The sequence below is a fragment of the Xyrauchen texanus genome, chromosome 16, assembly GCF_025860055.1.
Source record: "Xyrauchen texanus isolate HMW12.3.18 chromosome 16, RBS_HiC_50CHRs, whole genome shotgun sequence".
NCBI classification, from domain to species: Eukaryota; Metazoa; Chordata; class Actinopteri; order Cypriniformes; family Catostomidae; genus Xyrauchen; species Xyrauchen texanus.
In genome coordinates, this window is record NC_068291.1 from 27,445,179 (window position 1) to 27,466,597 (window position 21,419).

Genomic DNA, 21,419 nt, shown 5'->3' on the forward strand with positions numbered 1-21,419 from the left:
CAGACTGGTTTGAGCTGACAGAAAGGCTACAGTAACTCAGGTAAACACTCTGTACAATTGTAGTGAGCAGAATAGCATCTCAGAATGCACAACTCGTAGAACCTTGAGGTGGATGGGCTACAAAATCAGAAGACCACATAGAGCACTTTATTAAGACCATAGTGTTCCTAATAAAGTGCTCAGTGAGAGTATGTCCTACTATACTCGATAAAATATTAAAATCTTATTAGTCAGTTTTCTTTAATCACAATATCTCAATATTCACAAAGTGAAAATGGGGCTAATTTTAAAGAATTTCCTTAGGTTTGAGCAGATTTTTCCATATTTTGCCATGTCCCAGGGTAATATGAACCAACTTTTATCATGACTTAAATGCATTAACATAAATGCCAATGCATTAAGAAATTTCAAGTTAACACCCTCATGTAAGCTAACTCTGAATCCCTCACTGAGCAATGGATAACTTTATCTCTTTATAAATATCCTGTTAGATTTCATCCTTTCAATGTTCTTGCCACTAGTTTAAAGAATCAAGTTATAATAAATAGTGTTTGAAAGTCTGGTATATCCTTAGAAATACTTTCTAAAATTACAGCACATACTTTTTTAAAGTTACAGAGCCCAAAGGATACTTTATAATAGGAATGAATCATCATATCACATGCCTCTTCTGTATAATGCATGCACAGCCAAAGCCCTGACCACAGTTTTAAAGTCAGACTGTTTGAGAGACACAATGCCTCTCAACATTCACGACTCAGAAATCAACGAACAAACGCTGGCACGGGCTGAGCATGCCAAGAACAAAGACCAACCCTGCCTCTTTGCATGCTCAGTCTGATCCAGAGCCCTGACTGATACATTACCTGTAAAAACAGGTACTCTTAATGTCAGGGTGTACAGAAAGTCTTTCAAGCAACATAAAATAAAATTCTACTTCTTTCCTGAGTCATGTTAATTTGTTCTCAGTAAAATGATCTGCACCTATTATTATAATGTGATCCAACATTTAAAGCTCACCTTAGTTTCATTGGGATTTTCCACCTTAATTTCACCCTGCGAAAAAGCACAAGGAACAATTATTTATGTTTACAAAGACAAATCTTCCTTTTTATGGAACCTGTTACTAAACTTTGTTTCAAAACCAACATACTTAAAAATAGAGTCGGATAAGAGCAAGATATGTGTGTGAAAGAGTGTAAACACCATTTTCAGAGGCCGCAGTGATCCGACAAAGGGGGTCAGGAAGCCCCAGTTCTCAGGGCATGGATAAACTCCTTCCTCTAATACAGCCAAGAGCCCCTGGAAACCTGGATCACTAAAGACCATCCATCTGCACACACAGAGAAACATGTTTGTTTTTCTATCATGGTGAGGACTTTCCATCGACTTCTGCAGTTTTTAAACTGAGGCATTATTTAGAATGTTTATTAAGCTGTTTTTCTCTTACGGACCATTGCCTGGTCCTCACAATGTACATTAGGTGATTTTTAGGTTTTAGGTTTTTAGTAAATTGGTCCCAATAATGTGGGATTGTGGGCACAACCTGAATCACACAAACAGTCACACTGGAGACTAACTATATCTAATTGGAGATGTGCAGTGGTTGTTCATTTCAACAGGGTTTTAAAACAAAACTAATGTTTGAAAAACTTTCACTCTCAAAATTCAAAGCAGGCTTGTGGAATTTATGGTAATGAATGAACAAGGCAAGACAAAAAAAAATATTTCCAAAATACCATCTCCATCTGACAGGAAAACAACATTCCAACACACACACACACACACACACACACACACACACACACACACACACACACACACACACACACACACTTGACCTCTCTCACTTTCTCAGCACTAATCATAAGTCACATGCTTTAACCTCAAAACTTTCCACATTATCATGCAGTACAGCCAAACATGAAGCATATGTCTTTCACCCCACTGAGTGATCAAGTTTTTCTTATCTCATATACCATCTCATTTAATCAGTAAAGATTGGCTTTGTCATTAAGCAGTTAAATTGCAAAGTAATGTTTATATAATGTATATACTGGTGTTGCACAATTTTAAATAACTGCGTTTTCAACAAGATCCCTTATAGAGGAGCAGCACTGCCAATATATTTAGGATCAGAACCTCACTTACACTCCAGAATGGACCTTAATGGACCCAGTACTCTGAAGAATCCCAAATGAACAGATCTCTATAGTGTCATCACAGAATGAAGTCATACGGCCCATCCCATTCACCTCTGTGAACAGGTCAATTTTTGGTAGGCTGTAGTCCTAAAAGGACAATACCAGTGCAAGTTAGCAATGACAAGCTAAAAACAAAATGATTGTATTTTTATTATTATGTAAATAAGACTTTATTTAGATTATTTTATTTAAGAGAATTTGACTCATGCATGTGACTCATAATCCTTCATTAATCCAGAACAAAGAGCCCAATGTTGGACTCACCCTCAATGCAAGTCTAATGGAGCCAATGACCATGGGTGTGGTTGGGAGTGGCAAGCTATTTGGCTCCACCTCCCCACTGGGCTCTGTCTCCGCCCACTCATTTGCTACTTCTAATGGCCCCTCCTCCAGGGCAATGGAACGGCCCTGGAAGCCAGGCTTTTCATACAGCAGCCAGCTAACAGGAAAAGACAGCAAACATCAGTGGGTTTATAAAACCTTCAACAGATTTATGATCATAATGGGAACGGTATGTGATTTGCCTTGTTCCTCATTCTTGTTACGGCCATTTCTAATAAAAGGTGTTTGTGCATGCATAGCTGATATGATGCTTATGCATGCAAGATGATAATAAGGCATTTAAGAGCAACAGCAACAGCAGCAGAACAAGAATATGATCAAACCATATTTCAATGACACCTTTGATTCTTTGGTTGTCTGAGAATGGTAAGATACATGTGGAATGTGCTCTTATAATAAAAAAAAAACATTTTAAAAACATCCTCAAAATATGGCAAGATTTATAACATTCAGAGAAGTCGTAATGTGTTATTACAAAATAATCCGTACCATCCTCTGACGACCTTTAAGGATATGACTGGAGAGAGATTAAGTGAGGTGGCGTCCTCTATATCTCTGAACACCTCATATGACTCTCCGCCAAACTGAGCTTGCTGGTATATCACAATCTATTAACAGGAACACAAACATTTCAACCCTCTGCTCAAATGTGGGTCTAGTATTACTGGCTAGTATCTCCTTCCTCTGGTAAAAGAAGGTAATGAACTGGAAATCAACAAAAAACTATACATTTCTATCAAATCTATTAATTTTAAATGACTAAGTATATCTAATTTACAGTAAATGTGGAGTAAATAAAATATGTAACACTTAAAATGTTGCCATACCTTTCCAGGGCGTCTGTGGAAGCCTCTTACAGTTGGTGTCTAGAAATTAAAAATCTTAGTTAATATTCAAACATTATTTGCATTAAGAACTCTTCTTAATGACTTTTTAAAAATGAATTTAGAAACTGACTGGACCTTCAGTTAAAAACAGTTCTTAACACTGATAAAGTACCTGCTCTGTCAGAAGAAGAAAAAAAAAGCCCAGAGGGTTTAACATTCCTCTTGTGGCATAAAGACAAGACCAACAAAAATTCCACCACTAAGAGAAAAGACCAGACAGGTAGAGACAACCAAAGCAGTTTCAAAGGTGAAGCAACTCTTCACTGCATCCCTGCAGCAACTATTTTAAGACGTTTTAGACTTTTGCACATTAGCCACTATGTATGTAGCTTGTGCTGTAAAATACATTAACATAAATGCTTTTGGCTTGAAAGCACCGAAGTCAACGTTACATGCAGCAAAATCCTGAACCTGGTCAAAGTTTTTTTTTGTAGTCATGTAGTCAGAAAGGCAGTTTTGGAACAGAGCTAATATGTCAGAGCATATGTTCTAACCACACACGGCTCAAACAAAAAAAAAAAATTTATACAGAGAACATTTTGTACTGTTTCAACATCACACTCACCTCTGCGCATGTTGGTGAAAGGCTGGTGGGTATAGGCAGAGGAAACTGTTGAATAGTGTTAGATGCTATAGATGGAGATGTTAATCCTGAAACACCTTGCAGGGCCATGTTGGCAGTAAATGTGCTGGAAGTGCTTCTAACATCAAATGGAGGAAGAGAACTGGTGTCAGGTCTTTGCTCGCTGACAGACTCCCCCAGACTCACTGCATTTGATTCTTTGCCTTTATTTATGTATTTCTCCACAAAGTCAGGCAGCTTGACATCTGAGAAAGTTGGAAGAGGAGGAAGTGTGGATGGACTCTTTATCGAATCAAGAATTTTGCCTGTTACACTGCCTTGATCTGGCATACCATTCCCTTCTTTTGGAATTGTGACAGCATGGGATAGAAGTATGTCTTTCTTCTCTCCTGAGGTTACCACTGGCACTGGGGGTGGTGTTGTGGGTGAGACAATGCCGTTAAAGAGAGCACTTTGTTCGGTTCGGGTTTTTCTAGACACATTTGGCAAGTTCATGAGGTTTGAGAGGATTGACATTCTTTCCAACCTTGAGGAAAGTTTTCCAGATCCTTCTGTAATGTTATGGTTTTCGCCATCATTTTTCTCCACAGTGATTGCAACCTTTTCAGCTTTGTCTTGTTCCCGTCTTGAGGAGAGAGATTTATAAAGCAAGCTGTCCTCAGACCGTTTGGATTGTGGATTGTTTTTTGTCTCTTCATTTTTCTTCTTGATAATCATGGCTGGAGAGGGATCTTTAGGTCCTGCAGTTTTTCTTGAACCAAACTTGAATTGTTCTGGATCGAATATCTTCTCAAAGTGATCTTCTTTAATGGCAGGCATGGCAAAAGGTGGTGATGGCATCTTGTTCTGCCCATGTTTTCTGGGTGGCAAAGAAAAAGGCGAACAGTGCTTCTTGATGTTACAAATGAAATCCTCAAAATCATCGGAAGTGTCAAGCTGATTATCATCACTTGCAGAACAATCCATTCGTCTCTCTGTTTTCTTCTTCTCAAAACTTTGGTCAATATCTAACCAACTCGATGGTGTCTTGTTATTTTTTGAGAGGTTTTTGGAGTCCAAAGGAAGACTCTGAGATGTAAATTGTTGAAGACTTTGGTCAGCTGGTGGTTTAATTTTTTTTAAGTTACAAGCTGGCATTTTGTCTTTAACCTTTGTAGGGTCCTGGATTTTCACATGGGATTCTGTGTTTTTAATTTGGACTGCACTCTTTATGTCTACTTTGGAAGTCTGTTTATCTGACATTTTAAGTGATGGAAGATTCTTTTCTAAAATCTGATCACCATTTTGAACAGGTTCTGCTTTAGAAGGAGCCTCTGGAGTCATTATCACCGCTACTGGCGTCTCATCAACTTCCTTTAATTTATTAATCTCATTCAGTTTGAAACACTCCAGGTTTGGAGATTTACTTGTGTCACCTAACTGAGCAGTTGTCTCCGAGTTTGATTGTTTCTCTGATACAGTGGATTTACCACTTTTTTGTTCAATTTTAACATAATCAATTTGTGTGATATTTAGTTGTGTAATTGTGGGTATTATTTTTGGTTGTTTAAAATCTGAATTTACAAATTGTTTGACACTGTGTTCTTTAGTTTTAATCTTCTGGGTTGTCTCAGATGAATTCTCTGAAATGACTCCAAAGGTCTTTTCCTGAGAAGAGCAAGACTGCTCTGCACCTTGAGTGCTTCGAACACTGGATGTGTAATGATCCGTCTTTGGTATTGTGGAAATTTCATCTGCCTTACCAAGGTCACAATTCTCTTTCTCAAACCTAACCTGGTTATTTTCAACAAGATAATTCTTTCTGACAACCTCTGATTGCTTGTCTGGCACAACTTGGACTTGTGGGTCAGATGAAACCGGTAGATCTGATTCTGTCTGTTGTTGAATGGATGGATTTTCCTGAGAAGAGCAAGACTGCTCCATACCTTGAGTGCTCAGAACACTGGATGGGTAATGGCCTGTTTCTGGTATTGTAACAAAAACATCTGCCTTACCAAGGGCACAATTCTCTTTCTCCAACCTAACCTGGTTATTACCAACAAGAGATTTCTTTTCGACAAAATCTGAATGCTCTTCTGTTGCAGCTGGGACTTGTGGGTCTGATGAAACTGGTAGATCTGATTCTGTCGGTTGTTGGATGGGTGCATTTTCCAGAGAATACCAAGACTTTTCAGTACCTTTAGTGCTCAGATCGCTGGATGTGAAGTGACCTGTCTCTGTTATTGTGGAAATTTTACAATTCTTTTTCTCCAACCCAACATTGCCGTTTTCAACAACAGGCTTCTCTTTAACAACATCTGATTGCTTGTCTGGCGCAACTTGTACTTGTGGGTCCATTGAAACCGGTAGATCTGATTCTATCTGTTGTTGGATGGATTGTAAATCACTATTTGCTGAAAGTGGCATGTGTGGTCTGATGGTATTCTCAGCATCCCCAGATTTTTCACAGTTCTTTGATTTGGAAGTAGCTTTCAGTTGTTCATCAATAATTTCCACTTTGCCAGTTTCAGCATCAGATTTCAGAGAGGCTGTTGGTGTAATGTGCAAACTTGCAGTCTTTTCAGCTGTATTTATATTTGGATCCAAAGCTGTTGTTTGCTCTGTCTTCCTTAAATATCTCTTGGGTTTGGGTTTAGTGGGACTTTGGAGACTTGCCGCTGCTGACGGAAAATCAACCACCTCTTTCAAAGGACTTTTCGCTTTGGGCTCTGGTGATGCCTTAACCACAACATTGCCAGTGGTTTGGTCACATTCAGAAGAGTTGTCATCAACGACAGGGCCGGTAACCAGGATTGACTCACTTCTCTCTGGCTTGGTAAGTGGCAGTGAGGATGGTTGATACGACTCACTTTCTCCATGGGCAACTTCTCCATCTGAGGGCTGTTTTTGAAGACTCTTTGGTGTCGTTCGAGGAAGTTTCCTTACTGCTGGTGACATATCAGTTATTAATTTCTTTGCACTCTTTGGCTCACTGAGCTGGGTTTCATTTGTAGGTTTCTCCTTTTCATTATTCTGCTCTGTTAGGTCACTGGCAGGCACTGAGCAAGAAAGTGTGTTTGTCTCTGCTTTTTTGTCATGTGTAGCTGTTTTGCTACCAGTGTTAACCACAACATTGCAAGTGGTTTGGTCACATTCAGAAGAGTTGTCATCAACGACAGGGCCGTTAACAAGGATTGACTCACTTCTCTCTGGCTTGGTAAGTGGCAGTGAGGATGGTTGATACGACTCACTTTCTCCATGGGCAACTTCTCCATCTGAGGGCTGTTTTAGAAGACTCTTTGGTGTCGTTCGAGGAAGTTTCCTTACTGCTGGTGACACATCAGTTATTAATTTCTTTGCACTCTTTGGCTCACTGAGCTGGGTTTCATTTGTAGGTTTCTCCTTTTCATTATTCTGCTCTGTTAGGTCACTGGCAGGCACTGAGCAAGAAAGTGAGTTTGTCTCGGCTTTGTTGTCATGTGTAGCTGTTTTGCTACCAGTGTCACCTGATTTGACTTTTGCCCCAGTAATTTTTTTTTGCCTACTCTTTGATGTTGGACTTAGATCACTGACAATTGACGGTTGTGTTTTGGACCTTTGGATATCTTTGTTTGCTGTGTTAAATTCTGTGTTAAATTTTGAAATGGAATTCTCCATTGAGGATGGGGAAGATGGGGATTTATCATTTTTATCATCGGAGACTGATTTTTTTAGACTTCTTTTAGGCTTTGAAAGTGTGACCTGTTCTTTAGTGGGTTGAGATGTTTTTGGTGTTACTGAGGTGTTCAAAACATCTTTCTCTTCCACTACCTTAGTGGGTGACATCTTCTGCACTGAGGTTATGGATCCTGCTTCATTCTGACATTTGATGGTCTTCTGACCTTCTGCTTTTGAGGGTAAATCATATACTGTAACAACCTCTACCACTTTCTTTGGTTTTGAAAGAACCTCTGGTGCTGTTTTCTTAGGAATTTTGGACTTGATGTCAGTTGATTTATTGAATGAAACCGATTGCTCCTTTGCAGTTGGAGATTTTATCTCTTTTTGATCCGAGTGTTTCTGTGAAATCCTCCCTACATTAGTAACATCTATCTTTGATGCATCAGACAGGCTTTTAATTCGAGATGTCACAACTTTTGTTTTAGGGGCAACCTGTGGTGGAGGGCTCTTAGCTTTAATTCCACCATTTGACCCACTGCCTGCTCTGTCCATACGCTTGGATGAGTTTTGAGGACTGCTCATAACAGTATTAAATAGTCCTTTATGACTTGTCATTTCTGGGAAATTAGATTCCTCCTTGATGTCTGTAGCTTCTGTATTTTCTGATGAAAGTTCAGTGGGGCTATCGACATTCCTATCAAGAGGCAGCTTTAACGCATCTTCAGTGACTTCTACTGATGTATGTGTCTGTTGGTTGGAATGCCTGACATTCACACTATTGCTGGTTGATAATCTGTGGATGACAATATAAATAAAACTGAAATTAGCTAAAAGTCCAGTGTGGCAGGATCAATGCATTCAGATTCAAAATATTGTTGTCTGCTTACCAGATGCTTTCAAAAGCATTCACCGCATTTATGAAAAAACGATTTATTCAATTGTTTAAATAAAAAAAAAAACACATGTCTATGTGCACACTGTTCCTGTTAACCACCTCAAATTAATTCAGATCGTTACTTATAAACATGTTTGGCTGCATTTCTAACCCTGCCATCATCATCATTGCAAACTCCTGAATACATTTCTGAAACTTTTAAGCATGACAAACAATGGTACTCGATTGGGAAGCCCATAATAATAACTCAGATTTAAAAAGGGCTAATTAACCACATGGTAACTTACACACGATGTTTGAATATTCATTGTGACTTAATTTCAAAGATTTACATGCCAAAATAGATGGTAATTATTTTTAGTGTGAATTTAAGGATGAATCATTCATAATACAAACAAAACTGCTATAGTAACCACAGTGACGATCACTGCCTTAACAGTAATCATGTACATTTAGTATTAATTGAATACAGTCAGTAGCTGGTAGAGCAACACCTAGGTCACAGGTTCAGTTTGTACTGATAAAAAACATTTAAGCTTCAAATCACTTTAGATAAATGTGTCTGCTAAATGCATAAACTTTCATGGGAGTAACCTAATGTATTGCGGTTTATTTAGTCATATTTAATCATTTGGACAAGAATAAAACCAGTTGATTTAGATTTTACCACCTAAAGACCAAGGGTTACCTTACACAACTTTTTTTATAGAGTAGTTTTTAAACATTAGGCAAAACTCATTTAATGTAAAAATCCTAACCAAGTCTTTATAGAATACACTCAGTTCTTAATCAGTGCCTTGACCCTCTTTAACATATTCCACCTATCTTGACCTTTAAACTGAAAGTCTCACAAGCTTTTAAATATACGGAGAAACGTAAACCTATAGAAAGATCTGGAAGTCATGGTTTGTATCAAAATTAGTATCATATTGCACACAGTAATCTGCACTGCACCAGTGAACAAAGGCCCTGCTGCTCATTAACACAAAACACATAGGACAAGTACTTACATTTTCACCTTAACCTGCTGGATATTCTGTGTTATTCCCAAGTTTGTCTCACTTTGGGTCTCTGTTTCAGCTTGTTCATCCCCATCCACACTTGACTGAGGACTAACAAACACTCTTTTAGCAAAGACTTTCTCACTCTGTGACAGTTTTAAGCTTCTGCGTTTCTCCGCGTAGCTTTCAGCAATCTGGTCTTTAGAAATAAAATTCTCCTGAGTGTCTGGCTCAGATGCTTTTGTGCTGTGCTCCTCAAAGGCCTTTGTGGTGCAGGTGGCTGGCTCTGGCACTTGTGGAGGACCAGGAGTGTTGACGGCAGCTGTGTCGAGTGCAAAATAGCTCTCTGCTGGGCTGGCTGGATCAAGTTCTACATAAGAGAGTGAGTCAGTAATGGAGCTCACACTCTCCTCCTCTGTCAGGTGAGTTTCCGCCCACACGGCTCTGTATACTTGACCAGGGGAAGGAAAAGACTGTGATGAGCTCTCCTCTGCCTCAGTGGATGTGGCTATTGTTGAAGTGAGAGACTCGTTATTGCTTAGTTTGCGTGACTTTCTTTTGCCACTGTTTTTCTTCCCCATGTTATCAGTCTCTGTCTTTTCTCCACACTGACTGTCAGAGAGCAACGGGCTTCTGGACTGTGAACAGAGAGTCACTCCGACAAGTGCAGTGTAATTCCCGCTTCCTCTGATAGTGGGTTTCAAAACTGTCTTTTTACTCTCCGTCCCCCCTAAGACTACAGGGGACTTTGGCGTTTCAGGGGTTTGTATAGGGACTTCTGCACATTTCTTTAGTGTTGCGTCTGAGATTTCATCTCTTGTCTCCTCAAGGTACACCTTGAGCTTCCTGCTGGCCTCTGTTACGAGACGTTCTGTCTTTCCATCGCAGCAAGTCTCGACGCTACTCACTTTGACAACTTCCACCTCTTTTACACTCCCTCGTCCGCTACTGCCGCTGTCAGCAAATGGTAAATCTCCTCCGTCTGCGACGAGGGAGGCTACACTACACACGCTGGGACTTCGTCTTTGTGCCGACCCAATCACTGAATCATAATTCTCTCTGTATAAACCACCACTGGGGGTCCGTCTCAGTTCTTCTAATACTGGGGATTTGATTGGGCTGTTTGTATTTGGTGACACAATTTCATCCCTGTCATCTGATGTGGTTCTGCTTTTTCTCCTCCGAGAGAAAAGACTTCCAATGCGGTTAAGAACACTTCCACTTTTCTCCTCAAAACTCTTAAAGAACAAGAAAGAAAGAATCCAATTAAATCATATATGCTTAGACTGTTATAGTGGATATAAAACTATAACGGTTGCTCTTTATTTTACAGTAAGTGTATTTTCCCTAGAAATTACTGAGTAATATTAGGTAACTACATTAGTAGTACAGTACTGTAAAATAAATTGTTACCAATATAACCTTAGCTAAAGGGTGTGTGGAATTCTACAGAAGTTCATAATCTTCAATCTTATGTAATGTTATTTTGTATTTTGTAGTAATTTGTTTAAATAAATCAACCGAATATCTTAAAAAGAATTCACAAACATCACAAACATTTTGCAAATCCAGCTATTTCTTCCTGTCAAAACACATATTCCTGTTGAGTGCTTATACTGTATATCTTCCTCTGAAGCAGGGCTGAAATGATTAGTCAACGTTATCATTCATATATATTTCTTGAGGAATTTTTATTTTGAGACCATAAATATATTACTCAGCTTGCTGATGACAATTGAATTTTGGTCAAATACAAGCTATTCTTATGGTGTTAAAATGTACAACATGCTTCAAATGGTTGCTGATATACATGAATGAATATGAGAAATGCCAAGCTCTAACACTACTAGCTATATTCACTACAGAAACCAAACTCTCCTCCACCATGTTGAAAGTTTAGGACTTCTAAGGGTAGGATACCCATCTCAAAAGCTCGGGTATCAAAATTATCTCAGAGTTTCACATTCATAATAGAGCGCAACAGTGACTGCCCACTTTTTAAGCCGTATGGGTTCTGGATGTATTTTCCACATTCATTTCTTCCATATACTTTAATAAATTCCTTCATAAAAGAGTTGTAAACCATGAACCAAACCAACCAGCTCCGAGGTGAGTCAAAACATCACAAACTTTATTTTGAGGAAAAAAAAGTATTTGAAAATCAGACATAAAGACAAAGGTACAAGACTATCTTTACTGAGGGCATGGAATACAATCCTATCAAGCATTGCAAATGATGATTATAAGTATAGAAACAATATATTTTACGTTTAATACAAAATATTCCGATATGTACAAATATAAGTAGTTTAAGGGTGAAGGGAGACCGACTCAATTATGTAATTCACAGTGTGTCATGGGAGTGTGTGGTTGTTTCGTGGGTTTAGTTGGACACGGTTCTCTGATTGGTGGATATTTCTCTGCTGTACCATGGGTAATATGGTTGTTTACCATTTATTCCATTGTTTTTTTTGGTTTGTTTTCCAATATCAAATATCAAAAACTAAATTTAAAAAGAACATTTACTTTACGAGCTATACTGCAGAAGAAAAAAATGCTATTGGAGAATGTTGAATATAATATTTAATATATTTTAATATTTTAAAATATCTAATAATCCTTAAAACTAGATACATTTACAAAGTAAATATAAAGTAAATGTTGTATTTACTAGGGCTGTTCCCGACCAAAGATTGTCCTAGTTGACTAGTAGGCATTATTTTAAGCCATTAGTCAACTAGTTCTCTCTGAAATTTCTCTCTAAATTTTATAAGCGCACACATGAAGCGGGCCGCATCGACACCGGCAAAAGCAGTAATGATTCTGAATGTGTTGGAAAAACCAGCAAGGAGACTCGTTAATGGATATTATTTAATAAATGTGAATGAATGTCACTGACTCCCTGCCCTGCGTGACGTAACACACACCTGCATCTTGACTAAATGAATGAAGATTTCCGCTCGTGTTTCCAAGTTAGATATCTGCTAAAATTGGCATTCCGTTGCACTTTTCTCAGTTGAAACGTGGAAATTTAGACACACCGAGTTGAATGGAATGCTTCATGAATCACAGCAACAACAATACAGAGCATCGCGGCTTTCCGAACAATTGCGAACATTTGGACACACACACACTTACACATACACACCAGGCGCGTGTGGCGGTGTACAGCAGGCGAGTGTTTCAAACAGCTAGACAGAGCGCAGTTAAATGGAACACAATGCAGCATCTTCAAAACTGAACTTCAACTTAACACACATATTAAAACGCAATGGTTATGGCATCTCCTGTTATTTGAAAATATACAGTTCAGACAGTCACTAAAAAAACTGGTGTGCACTTACTAAGATTACTACAGTAACCTGAAGGAAGAACAGACAGATGCGCGTTGTGCACCTTCTTTCAGAGTTGGGCCGCGAATCTTCGCATAATGACAAAATATGATGCATTATATTTTGATAATGCAATCTTTTGTACATTTTGTAACATAATATTTTATAACAGCCTATAATAATAAATAGACGATACACTGGAACAACAAGATGCAATGCAGCAGCCATGCATAGATGTTTGTCAGACATGTTATTATATATACAGTTATGAACATGTAATTTCCCCTTAGTCCGAGTGCGTGAGAGTAGACAAAATGACCAAAATTCCATCCCTAATAACAATAGAATTTGTGTATTTATTTTTTAATGAATTAAACTTTTTTTTCTCTCTCTTTTAATTCAGTGAATGTCATTTAGACATATTTTTAAAAGATGATTTTGTCCTCTTTATTGTTAGTAAGTACATTTATTACAACCTTTTAAGGGCACAAGCTGAATAGTCAGTTAAGAGCTAATGATTAAGCATTGCAATACGCACTGTGGATCATCTCAAAACAAGTGTGCACTGAGATGACTTAAGCGAAAAATTTAATTTATTCATCAGACTTATTCCTTGAACATGTTAGACTGGCATTGCCCACTGAAATATATCCTGACATCTTAAATTGACTCTGACATTGTCGATGGGCACAGCACATGATGACATGTATGATGCAGGTTCAAGTGTTGGACTTTGCTGCTTTAGGTAAGACAGTGGTTATTCTTCTTTATTCATATTGGCTGCAATGTTTATGGAAAAACTAATCATGAATATTCATGTTATTGATTCTTTATTATAAATATGATGTGAAGGACTACTTTCTAAATATCTGTTTGTTTAGTATGTTGTTTTGACATGTGTGTTGTACAGTAGTACCTGTAATATATATTGTATGCAATGCATGGATTATTTGTATGGAATAGGGCAGAAACAATCAGTCGACATTGTTGACAATAATAATTGTCGAAAAAAAAATTCATTGTCGAATAGTCATTGGATATCATTTAACGTAACATGAGATCACATTAAACTGTAATGAAGGTGAGTGAAAGCAGCACTGCAGCTCGTTTCTGACTGAGGAGAGGAAGAATTACACAGATCACAGCTCAGATACACTCTAAACATTCCAAACAGCTTCAGGTGATGTAGATCGCAAAGTATGAGGGAATTATAAAAAAAATACCAAATGAGTAAATACAGAAGCACTCTCATCGGTGGAATAAGTGGAGTCAGAGCTCTTTAAAGGAAACACCCCTGTGTTACATCTTAAATTTAATTTTAATGCGTTATAGATTCATTATAGTTCAAATAATACAGAAGCAGGTCATGTAAATAACTACAAACTCATACTCCGCATTTCTCTGTGCGGTCAGCGTGAATGTCCCGATCTAAGGGGGAGAGATTGAAACTGCACCCGGCTGATGTAAACTCTGTCACGGGGACGCTCATCCCTCGAGCACGCACACTTAATGCAGCTAGATTATAACGCGATGGCTCGCGACTTATTGAATCATAATATGTCACTGTGCATTTCTTATCATGAAGAAAATTGGCAGTATGCAGCTTTATTAATAAGAGGGAGATAAGAGAGGAAGTCTTCGCCCCATTATACACTGAAACAATTATGATTTGTTTTGGCTTGTTTTCCAATAAAAATATCTAAAACTCCTTTAAAACAATGTACATTTACTTTATGAACTATACTGCAGAAGAACAAATTATTATCTGAGAATGTTGAATATTAAAAATGCTAATATTTTAAAATACCTAAAAATCCTTTAAAAAAGATGCATTCGTCTGAGAGGCAGCATATAAGATATCTATACTTGCTTTTAGAGAATAGATCTTGAATATATGTATATTTAGTCTTTACTGCACACACACAGAATTATAACCAAGTAAAAAATACACTTATAAACAAAATACACTTATATTTAAGATAATTCTCTTAAAGCAAGTCTAAATATCTTATATGTTGCTTCTCAAGTAAATGTATCTTGTTTTAAGGATTTTTAGACAATTTTAAATGGAAAACAAGACAAAAACACTTGATAACAAATAGGTTTTTTTTGCAGTGAATTTCTTTACTGAATTAAACTTAATAAAAAGTATTTTTCCCCCTTTAATTCAGTGAATGTCATTTATAGGTATTTTTAAAAGATGATTTTTTTTTTCCTCTTTATGGTTAGTAAGCACGTTTAATACAACCAACGTTTTAATACAATAATCAGTTAAGAGCTAATGATTAATTGTTGCAATAATTGTTGAATAGTATCAAATGCTATGAGAAAAAAGTAACTCAAAAGTAACACTAAGGTAAAGTAACGCTTTACTTTCCATAAAACATAACTTAAATTAAGTTACTTTAAGGTGTAACGCAATATTCAAACGTTTTACTTTTAAAAGTTTACTCAACACTGATGTTTAGTAAGTTCTTTTCTCTGTTTTGTTTGAAGATGTGCTATCGCTGTGGCAATTTTTAGATAAACAAACAAGTTTTCGCTTGAACGTCCCAATGTCACGAGGAGGCTGTGTGAACAATTGTCTTTCATGCCCTATCATGAACGCACACAGGAGATCAACTGTCAGTGAACATTTTCACTAAATAATATATTCAATTTATTTATTTTTTGCACCAAACCTGATTGTATGCTTTCATAACAATCATGAGACTCATGGAATGATTTCTGACTTCTGAATTATACTTTTGCATTCTTTTGAAGCGGTTTTCTATTTTTCTATTTTTACAAAGTTTAGAGTTAAGTGAAATTTTAAGTACATATGTTCAATAAAAGTGAATTGAATTTTTAGCAATTTTATTTACATGTCATTTACTATCATTAAGTATGAAATTATGTGATATCAAATTGATCAGCATTATATCAGCCACCCTGCTCTCTAGATCTCGGCATCGGCCATTAAAAATCTCATATGGGTCGAATTTTATTGTGCCAAATACAGTCATCTTTTAGCTTTTCAAGACCATTTTCAACTCTCTTTTAAGTGCATTTACATGGAAACCAGAAAGCTGCATTCCCGTATACATGTGCTGTATAAGCGACATACTCTTAACTCGTGTATACGTGGGGCTTGGTGAGAAAGTTGCATTCTCCATACAACATAATGTCCCCGCAACGCTTGTGTAAATAACAAATATGGCATCTGAGAAAGACTTTGCTATTTTACTCTCTGTTACTTCGCTTTATTTACATATATTTCACAGTTGTTCCTGTGTTTGTTTCAGCGGAATTGCGCATCAATTCTGGGGTTTTCTCTCTTACGTAAAACACCGGTATTCCCCCAATGTACGAGCACATATACATGGAGGTAAGGGACAGTCGATAATTTTACGCTGGTGTTTAGAAATAAGTATAGTTTATTGTGTATGTGCTTTCTCTACTGTACTCCGGGAAATGTCTTTCTGCTTTATTTACTTCTTGTTTGGCTCCATCAGATGACGTGTGTCATCTGTACACGCACATGCGCACTCTTAAAAAAACCTGTGAGAATGCCACTTATGTGTTTACATGGCCAGATAAGCCACGTTCTCCAGGAGAAACCTAGATGTGTTTAACCATTTTCTCTTAAGCCCTTAAGTGGCGTAAGGAAACCTGCATTCTCGTTTACATGAAGTTTCAGAATGCCACTTTCCACAAAAACCCTGAACTAAACCGTTTTCTTAAGTGCATGTAAACGGGGTCTTTGACCCTTAGAATTAATATGCTGCTGTGCCTTTAAGATATGCCACAGTCTCTTTGAAAAGTCTATATTATTTTGACAAGATCATAAAAACAATCCAAACAAACTGTTAAGATCTGATCAGTGAAACTTATTAAGAGTCAAGTTTCTCTTCACCCAAAGGGTGTCACATCTAAATATACAGTTGTGTGTTAATGCATTTAACACACTGTCTGATGACAGAAAGTTGCTGAAGTTAAGATTGAGTAATTTTTGCAGATTGTTGTCAATAAATGTTCTTTTTGGACTGGGGAGAAGAAATTACAGTGTATTTTCACAGTACATCATCACCCACCCACACTTAGCACATACTATTTTATTTTAAAAAAGCAGGCTGTATATAACACAAAAATAACACACTTAAGTGAGAGAATAGTAGCGCCACATTGATAAGAGCATAAATTCAGGGGACAAACCATTACAGTTGAAGTCAGAAGTTTACATACACCTTAGCAAAATACATTAAAAGTTTTTCATAATTCCTGACATTTAATCGTAGAAAACATTCCCTGTCTTAGGTCAGATAGGATCACTACTTTATTTTAAGAATATGAAATATCAGAATAATAGTAGAGAGAATTATTTATTTCAGCTTTTAATTCTTTCATCACATTCACAGTGGGTCAGAAGTTTACATACACTTTGTTAGTATTGGGTAGCATTGCCATAACTCGGGTCAAACATTTTGGGTACGCTTACACAAGCATCTCACAATAAGTTGCTGGAAGTTTGGCCCATTCCTCCAGACAGAACTGGTGTAACTGAGTCAGGCTTGTAGGCCTCCTTGCTCGCACACACTTTTTCAGTTCTGCCCACAATTTTTCCATTCGGATTGAGGTCAGGGGTTTGTGATGGCCACTCCAATACCTTGACTTTGTTGTCCTTAAGTCATTTTGCCACAACTTTTAAAGTATGCTTGGGGTCATTGTCCATTTAGAAAACCAAGCTTTAACTTCCTTTTCTGATGTCTTGAGATGTTGCTTCAAAGTATCCTCATAATTTTCCTTCCTCATGATGCCATCTATTTTGTGAAGTGCACCAGTCCCTCATGCAGCAAAGCAACCCCACAACATGATGCTGCCACCCCCAAGCTTCAAGGTTGGGATGGTGTTATTCGGCTTGCAAGCCTCATCCTTTTTCCTCCAAATATAACGATGGTCAAAGTTTGATGGCCAAACTTTGCATTTTTTATTTTACATTTTTGTTTCATTAGACCAGAGGACATTTAGTAAGGCCAAAAGGTAAGATCTTTGTCCCCATGTGCACTTGCAAACTGTAGTCTGGCTTTTTTTATGGCAGTTTTTGAGCAGTGGCTTCTTATTTGCTGAGCAGCTTTTCAGGTTGTGTCGATACAGGACTTGTTTTACTGTGGATATAGATACTTGTCTACCTGTTTCCTCCAGCATCTTCACAAGGTCCTTTGCTGTCGTTCTGGGATTGATTTGCACTTTTCGTGCCAAACTACTTTCATCTCTAGGAGACAGAATGTGTCTTGTTCTTGAGTGGTATGATGGCTGTGTGGTACTTTGGTGTTTATACTGGAGTACTATTGTTTGTACAGATGAATGTGGTACCTTCAGGTGTTTGGAAATTGCTCCCAAGGATGAACCAGACTGGTGGAGGGCCACAATTTCTTTTCTGAAGTCTTGACTGATTTCTTTTGATTTTCCCATAATGTCAAGCTAAGGGGCACGGAGTTTGAAAGGAGGCCTTAAAATACATCCACAGGTACACCTCCAATTCAGTACATCTCCTATCAGAAGCTAATTGACTAATTGCCTGAAGGCTTGACATCATTTTGGAATCATCCAAGCTGCTTAAAGGCACAGTTATCTTAGTGTATGTAAACTTCTGACCCACTGAAATTGTGATATAGTCATTTAAAAGTGAAACAATCTGTCAGTAAACAATTGTTGGAAACGATTGCCAAAACTACAGTCTGCTAATATTAAATCTGTGGAGTGGTTAAAAATGTGTTCAACATAAGTGTATGTAAACTTCTGACTTAAGCTGAAGATGAAACAACAACAATAATAAAAAACTTTTCCAAATGCATAAAAGGCGGCGCAGCGGAAGTGAAATGGCTATAATATAACCACAAACCTGACTAATTCCCCGTTAATAATAGATGGTTTACTCTGCGTTTACAGGACAGATCTGCTCTCTCTGAAACATGCCCTCCCTCTACCTACAGCCCCCACAAACTACTAAGACAGGGGCAGTGTCTCAAAATCTGGTAAACTGCTATCCTAGACAGCATTTTGGGTCATTAAATGCGAAATCCAAATCAACTCAAAAACGCGCCACCATTTTTAGGATGAGCGTGCCCGTGATTCCCAAAAATGCTGGTAAAGAGGAACGCGCGCGCGTATGATCCCCAGATAGGCAGTCAAGAGACACAACCAATAACTCTAGACCAGTTTATAGTGCCATAACAATAATAAAAGTAACAAACCCACAACCGCTTTAAACAATACAACAGCAACAAAAATCTCCTTACCATTTTATCCAGCTGTGGATCGCGTTTTTTCTGTATTCTTGCTTGCTTTCTTTCTTACATATGTAGCTACTAAAACCAGGTCGTTAAAATCACTGTAAACCGTCCAAAGTTCTCCGCGGTGAAACAGAGAAGAAATATATAGCCTACGGGTTATTAATCCAGTTCTTTCCTCGGTTATAAACCATATAAATAATTTCGGAAAACCGTCTGCTCATCCAGTCGCTGCTCAATAGGAGACTGCATGAGCCGGAAAAAAGAAAAACTTATTGAAGAAGTCTAAATCATGCTCTGTTTACTTTGGTGGCACCGGTCCAGTAATACTGTAGGTTAGTCGGCTCACTTCAGAGCTGTTGTGTAACAGGCAAAGTTAAACAACATTATTCACCCAGGTTGAAAGTAGAGAGATCGACCAGAACGTAACGCCACACCCTTCCTCTCCCCAGCATGACTCTCATTCACACCACTGGACGTTAGAAAGAACAAATAATGAAATCCATTAATAACATGAATACATGAATAATACATTAATAGTTGTTTTTCGATAATAATAAGTAACTATTATAATGGGTAACTTTATTAAATACCTTTAGTTAAACTCAATCGACAGCATTTGTGTCATAATGTTGATTTCCACAAAAAAATATTTCGACTAGTTCGTCGTTTTCTTTCTTTCTTTCTTTCTTTCTTTAAAGTTGCAGCGAGGCACTTACAATGGTGAAAAGTGAATGGGGCCATTCCATAAGCTTTGAAATTCTTACTATTTCAAAAGTATTGCCACAAGACATAAACAACTTGTGTGTTAACATGATTTTAGTGTGATAAAATTGCTTACTAACCTTTTCTGTGTAAAGTTATAGCCAATTTTACAACTTTGTTGCCATCATGACTTAAAGCAGAAAACCCCAAAACCCAGAAACGACTGTAAAAACAATGATTTACAGCTCATATAATGCACAAGTTTTAACAGAAGAATTAATGTAAGTGCTTTTTTAAAGCTATAAGCTTCACATTTCTGCCTTTTTTTAAACTTCAAAAATTGGCCCCATTCACTTCCATTCCAAGTCTCTCTATAACCTCAATTTTTTTCTTTTTTTTTAACAGAAAAGGAGGGCCTAATTGAAATATTTTTTGTGGTAATCCAAAATTATGCCACAAATGTTGCCAATTAAACTTAACTTGTACCGAACCCGGAATATTCATTAACTAATATTATCAAAGGGAAAACAATTGTAAAGTGTTACCAAATAAACTTTGATTACTTCATGACTGCAGTACATCAGGATCACTTGTCTGATTCAGGTTAGACTTCATTAGTTACAGTATATGTTAGTTACTTAATCTAAGTTAGTAATATTAGTTATATGTCACACATGTGCATGTCACACCAACACACATTCTGTCACATTTTCTCAGGGTTTGGGTTAACCCTATTATTAACTGAAATTTAATTTAAGCATGTACAAATGACTGCAGGGTGAATAATTTGTAGCTACAAATAATATGCATTTGTATACAGATCTCTGTGTTGGATCTTTACCAAAAATGTACTTTCTAAATTTCAAAATATTTAATGAATGGTTAATATCCAAATGGTTGCGACTCTATCCCAAGTAGATTACTTCTGCGACACATGAACTGCAGAGTTCTTTTGAGAGCCCTATCCCGCTCTGTAGACAGGACACTACCTATAATGCCCTGAGTATGACACTGAACAGCACATTGCTCTTTAGAACTATTCATTCAATAAAGTATAAATCGCTTTGACATCTGCTAAATGGCAAGTAAATAAACCACAAGCTAAATCCCTTAAATGTAGCCAATACCTTTTCAAAAGGTGTGTTATGTATTTGGTACTTTGGTTAATCACAGTGAGATACATTCTTGAAGTTTCTCTTTGTCATGGACAACACACCTCCTTAACACTGCCATAGGTGACTTTATTTGACTTTACTGCTGTGTGACTTTGACGTCAGTAGGTCAAACTGAATTGTCTAATCACATTCTCAGCTCATATTACCAAGAACTTTTCATTAGAGACACCCAATTATTTATCATATATCTATCTATTGTTTATAATTATTAATGTCCATATACATACAGTATACTATATACTTCTGTATATATATACACATTGTTTAATCTTTGTACATAGATATTGTATATATTGCACTTTAATAAGATTGTATTTAATATTGTGTTTATTTTCTTGGGATAAATATTTGCATCAATGTCACTGGAAAAACTGAATTATTTCCTTC

At 37.2% G+C, this 21,419-nt stretch overlaps 1 protein-coding gene across 2 annotated transcripts in view; it reads right to left on the bottom strand.

The window, feature by feature from the left end:
* The window catches only part of LOC127656668 (beta/gamma crystallin domain-containing protein 1-like), a 68,310-nt gene that overhangs the window by 11,371 nt on the left and 35,520 nt on the right, over positions 1-21,419 (bottom strand). The window contains exons 1-9 of one of the 2 annotated variants that reach the window (XM_052145090.1): positions 19,162-19,529; positions 9,561-10,789; positions 3,999-8,448; positions 3,374-3,412; positions 3,036-3,154; positions 2,469-2,643; positions 2,152-2,291; positions 1,207-1,333; positions 1,021-1,056 (exon numbers count right to left, since the gene is read on the bottom strand). In XM_052145090.1, the coding sequence (XP_052001050.1) occupies positions 1,021-1,056; positions 1,207-1,333; positions 2,152-2,291; positions 2,469-2,643; positions 3,036-3,154; positions 3,374-3,412; positions 3,999-8,448; positions 9,561-10,789; positions 19,162-19,164 (6,318 nt within the window). In that variant the 5' untranslated portion in view covers positions 19,165-19,529. Of the gene's footprint in view, positions 1-1,020; positions 1,057-1,206; positions 1,334-2,151; positions 2,292-2,468; positions 2,644-3,035; positions 3,155-3,373; positions 3,413-3,998; positions 8,449-9,560; positions 10,790-19,161; positions 19,530-21,419 lie in introns of those variants that run through there. The other variant, XM_052145089.1, reaches the window with a different exon arrangement.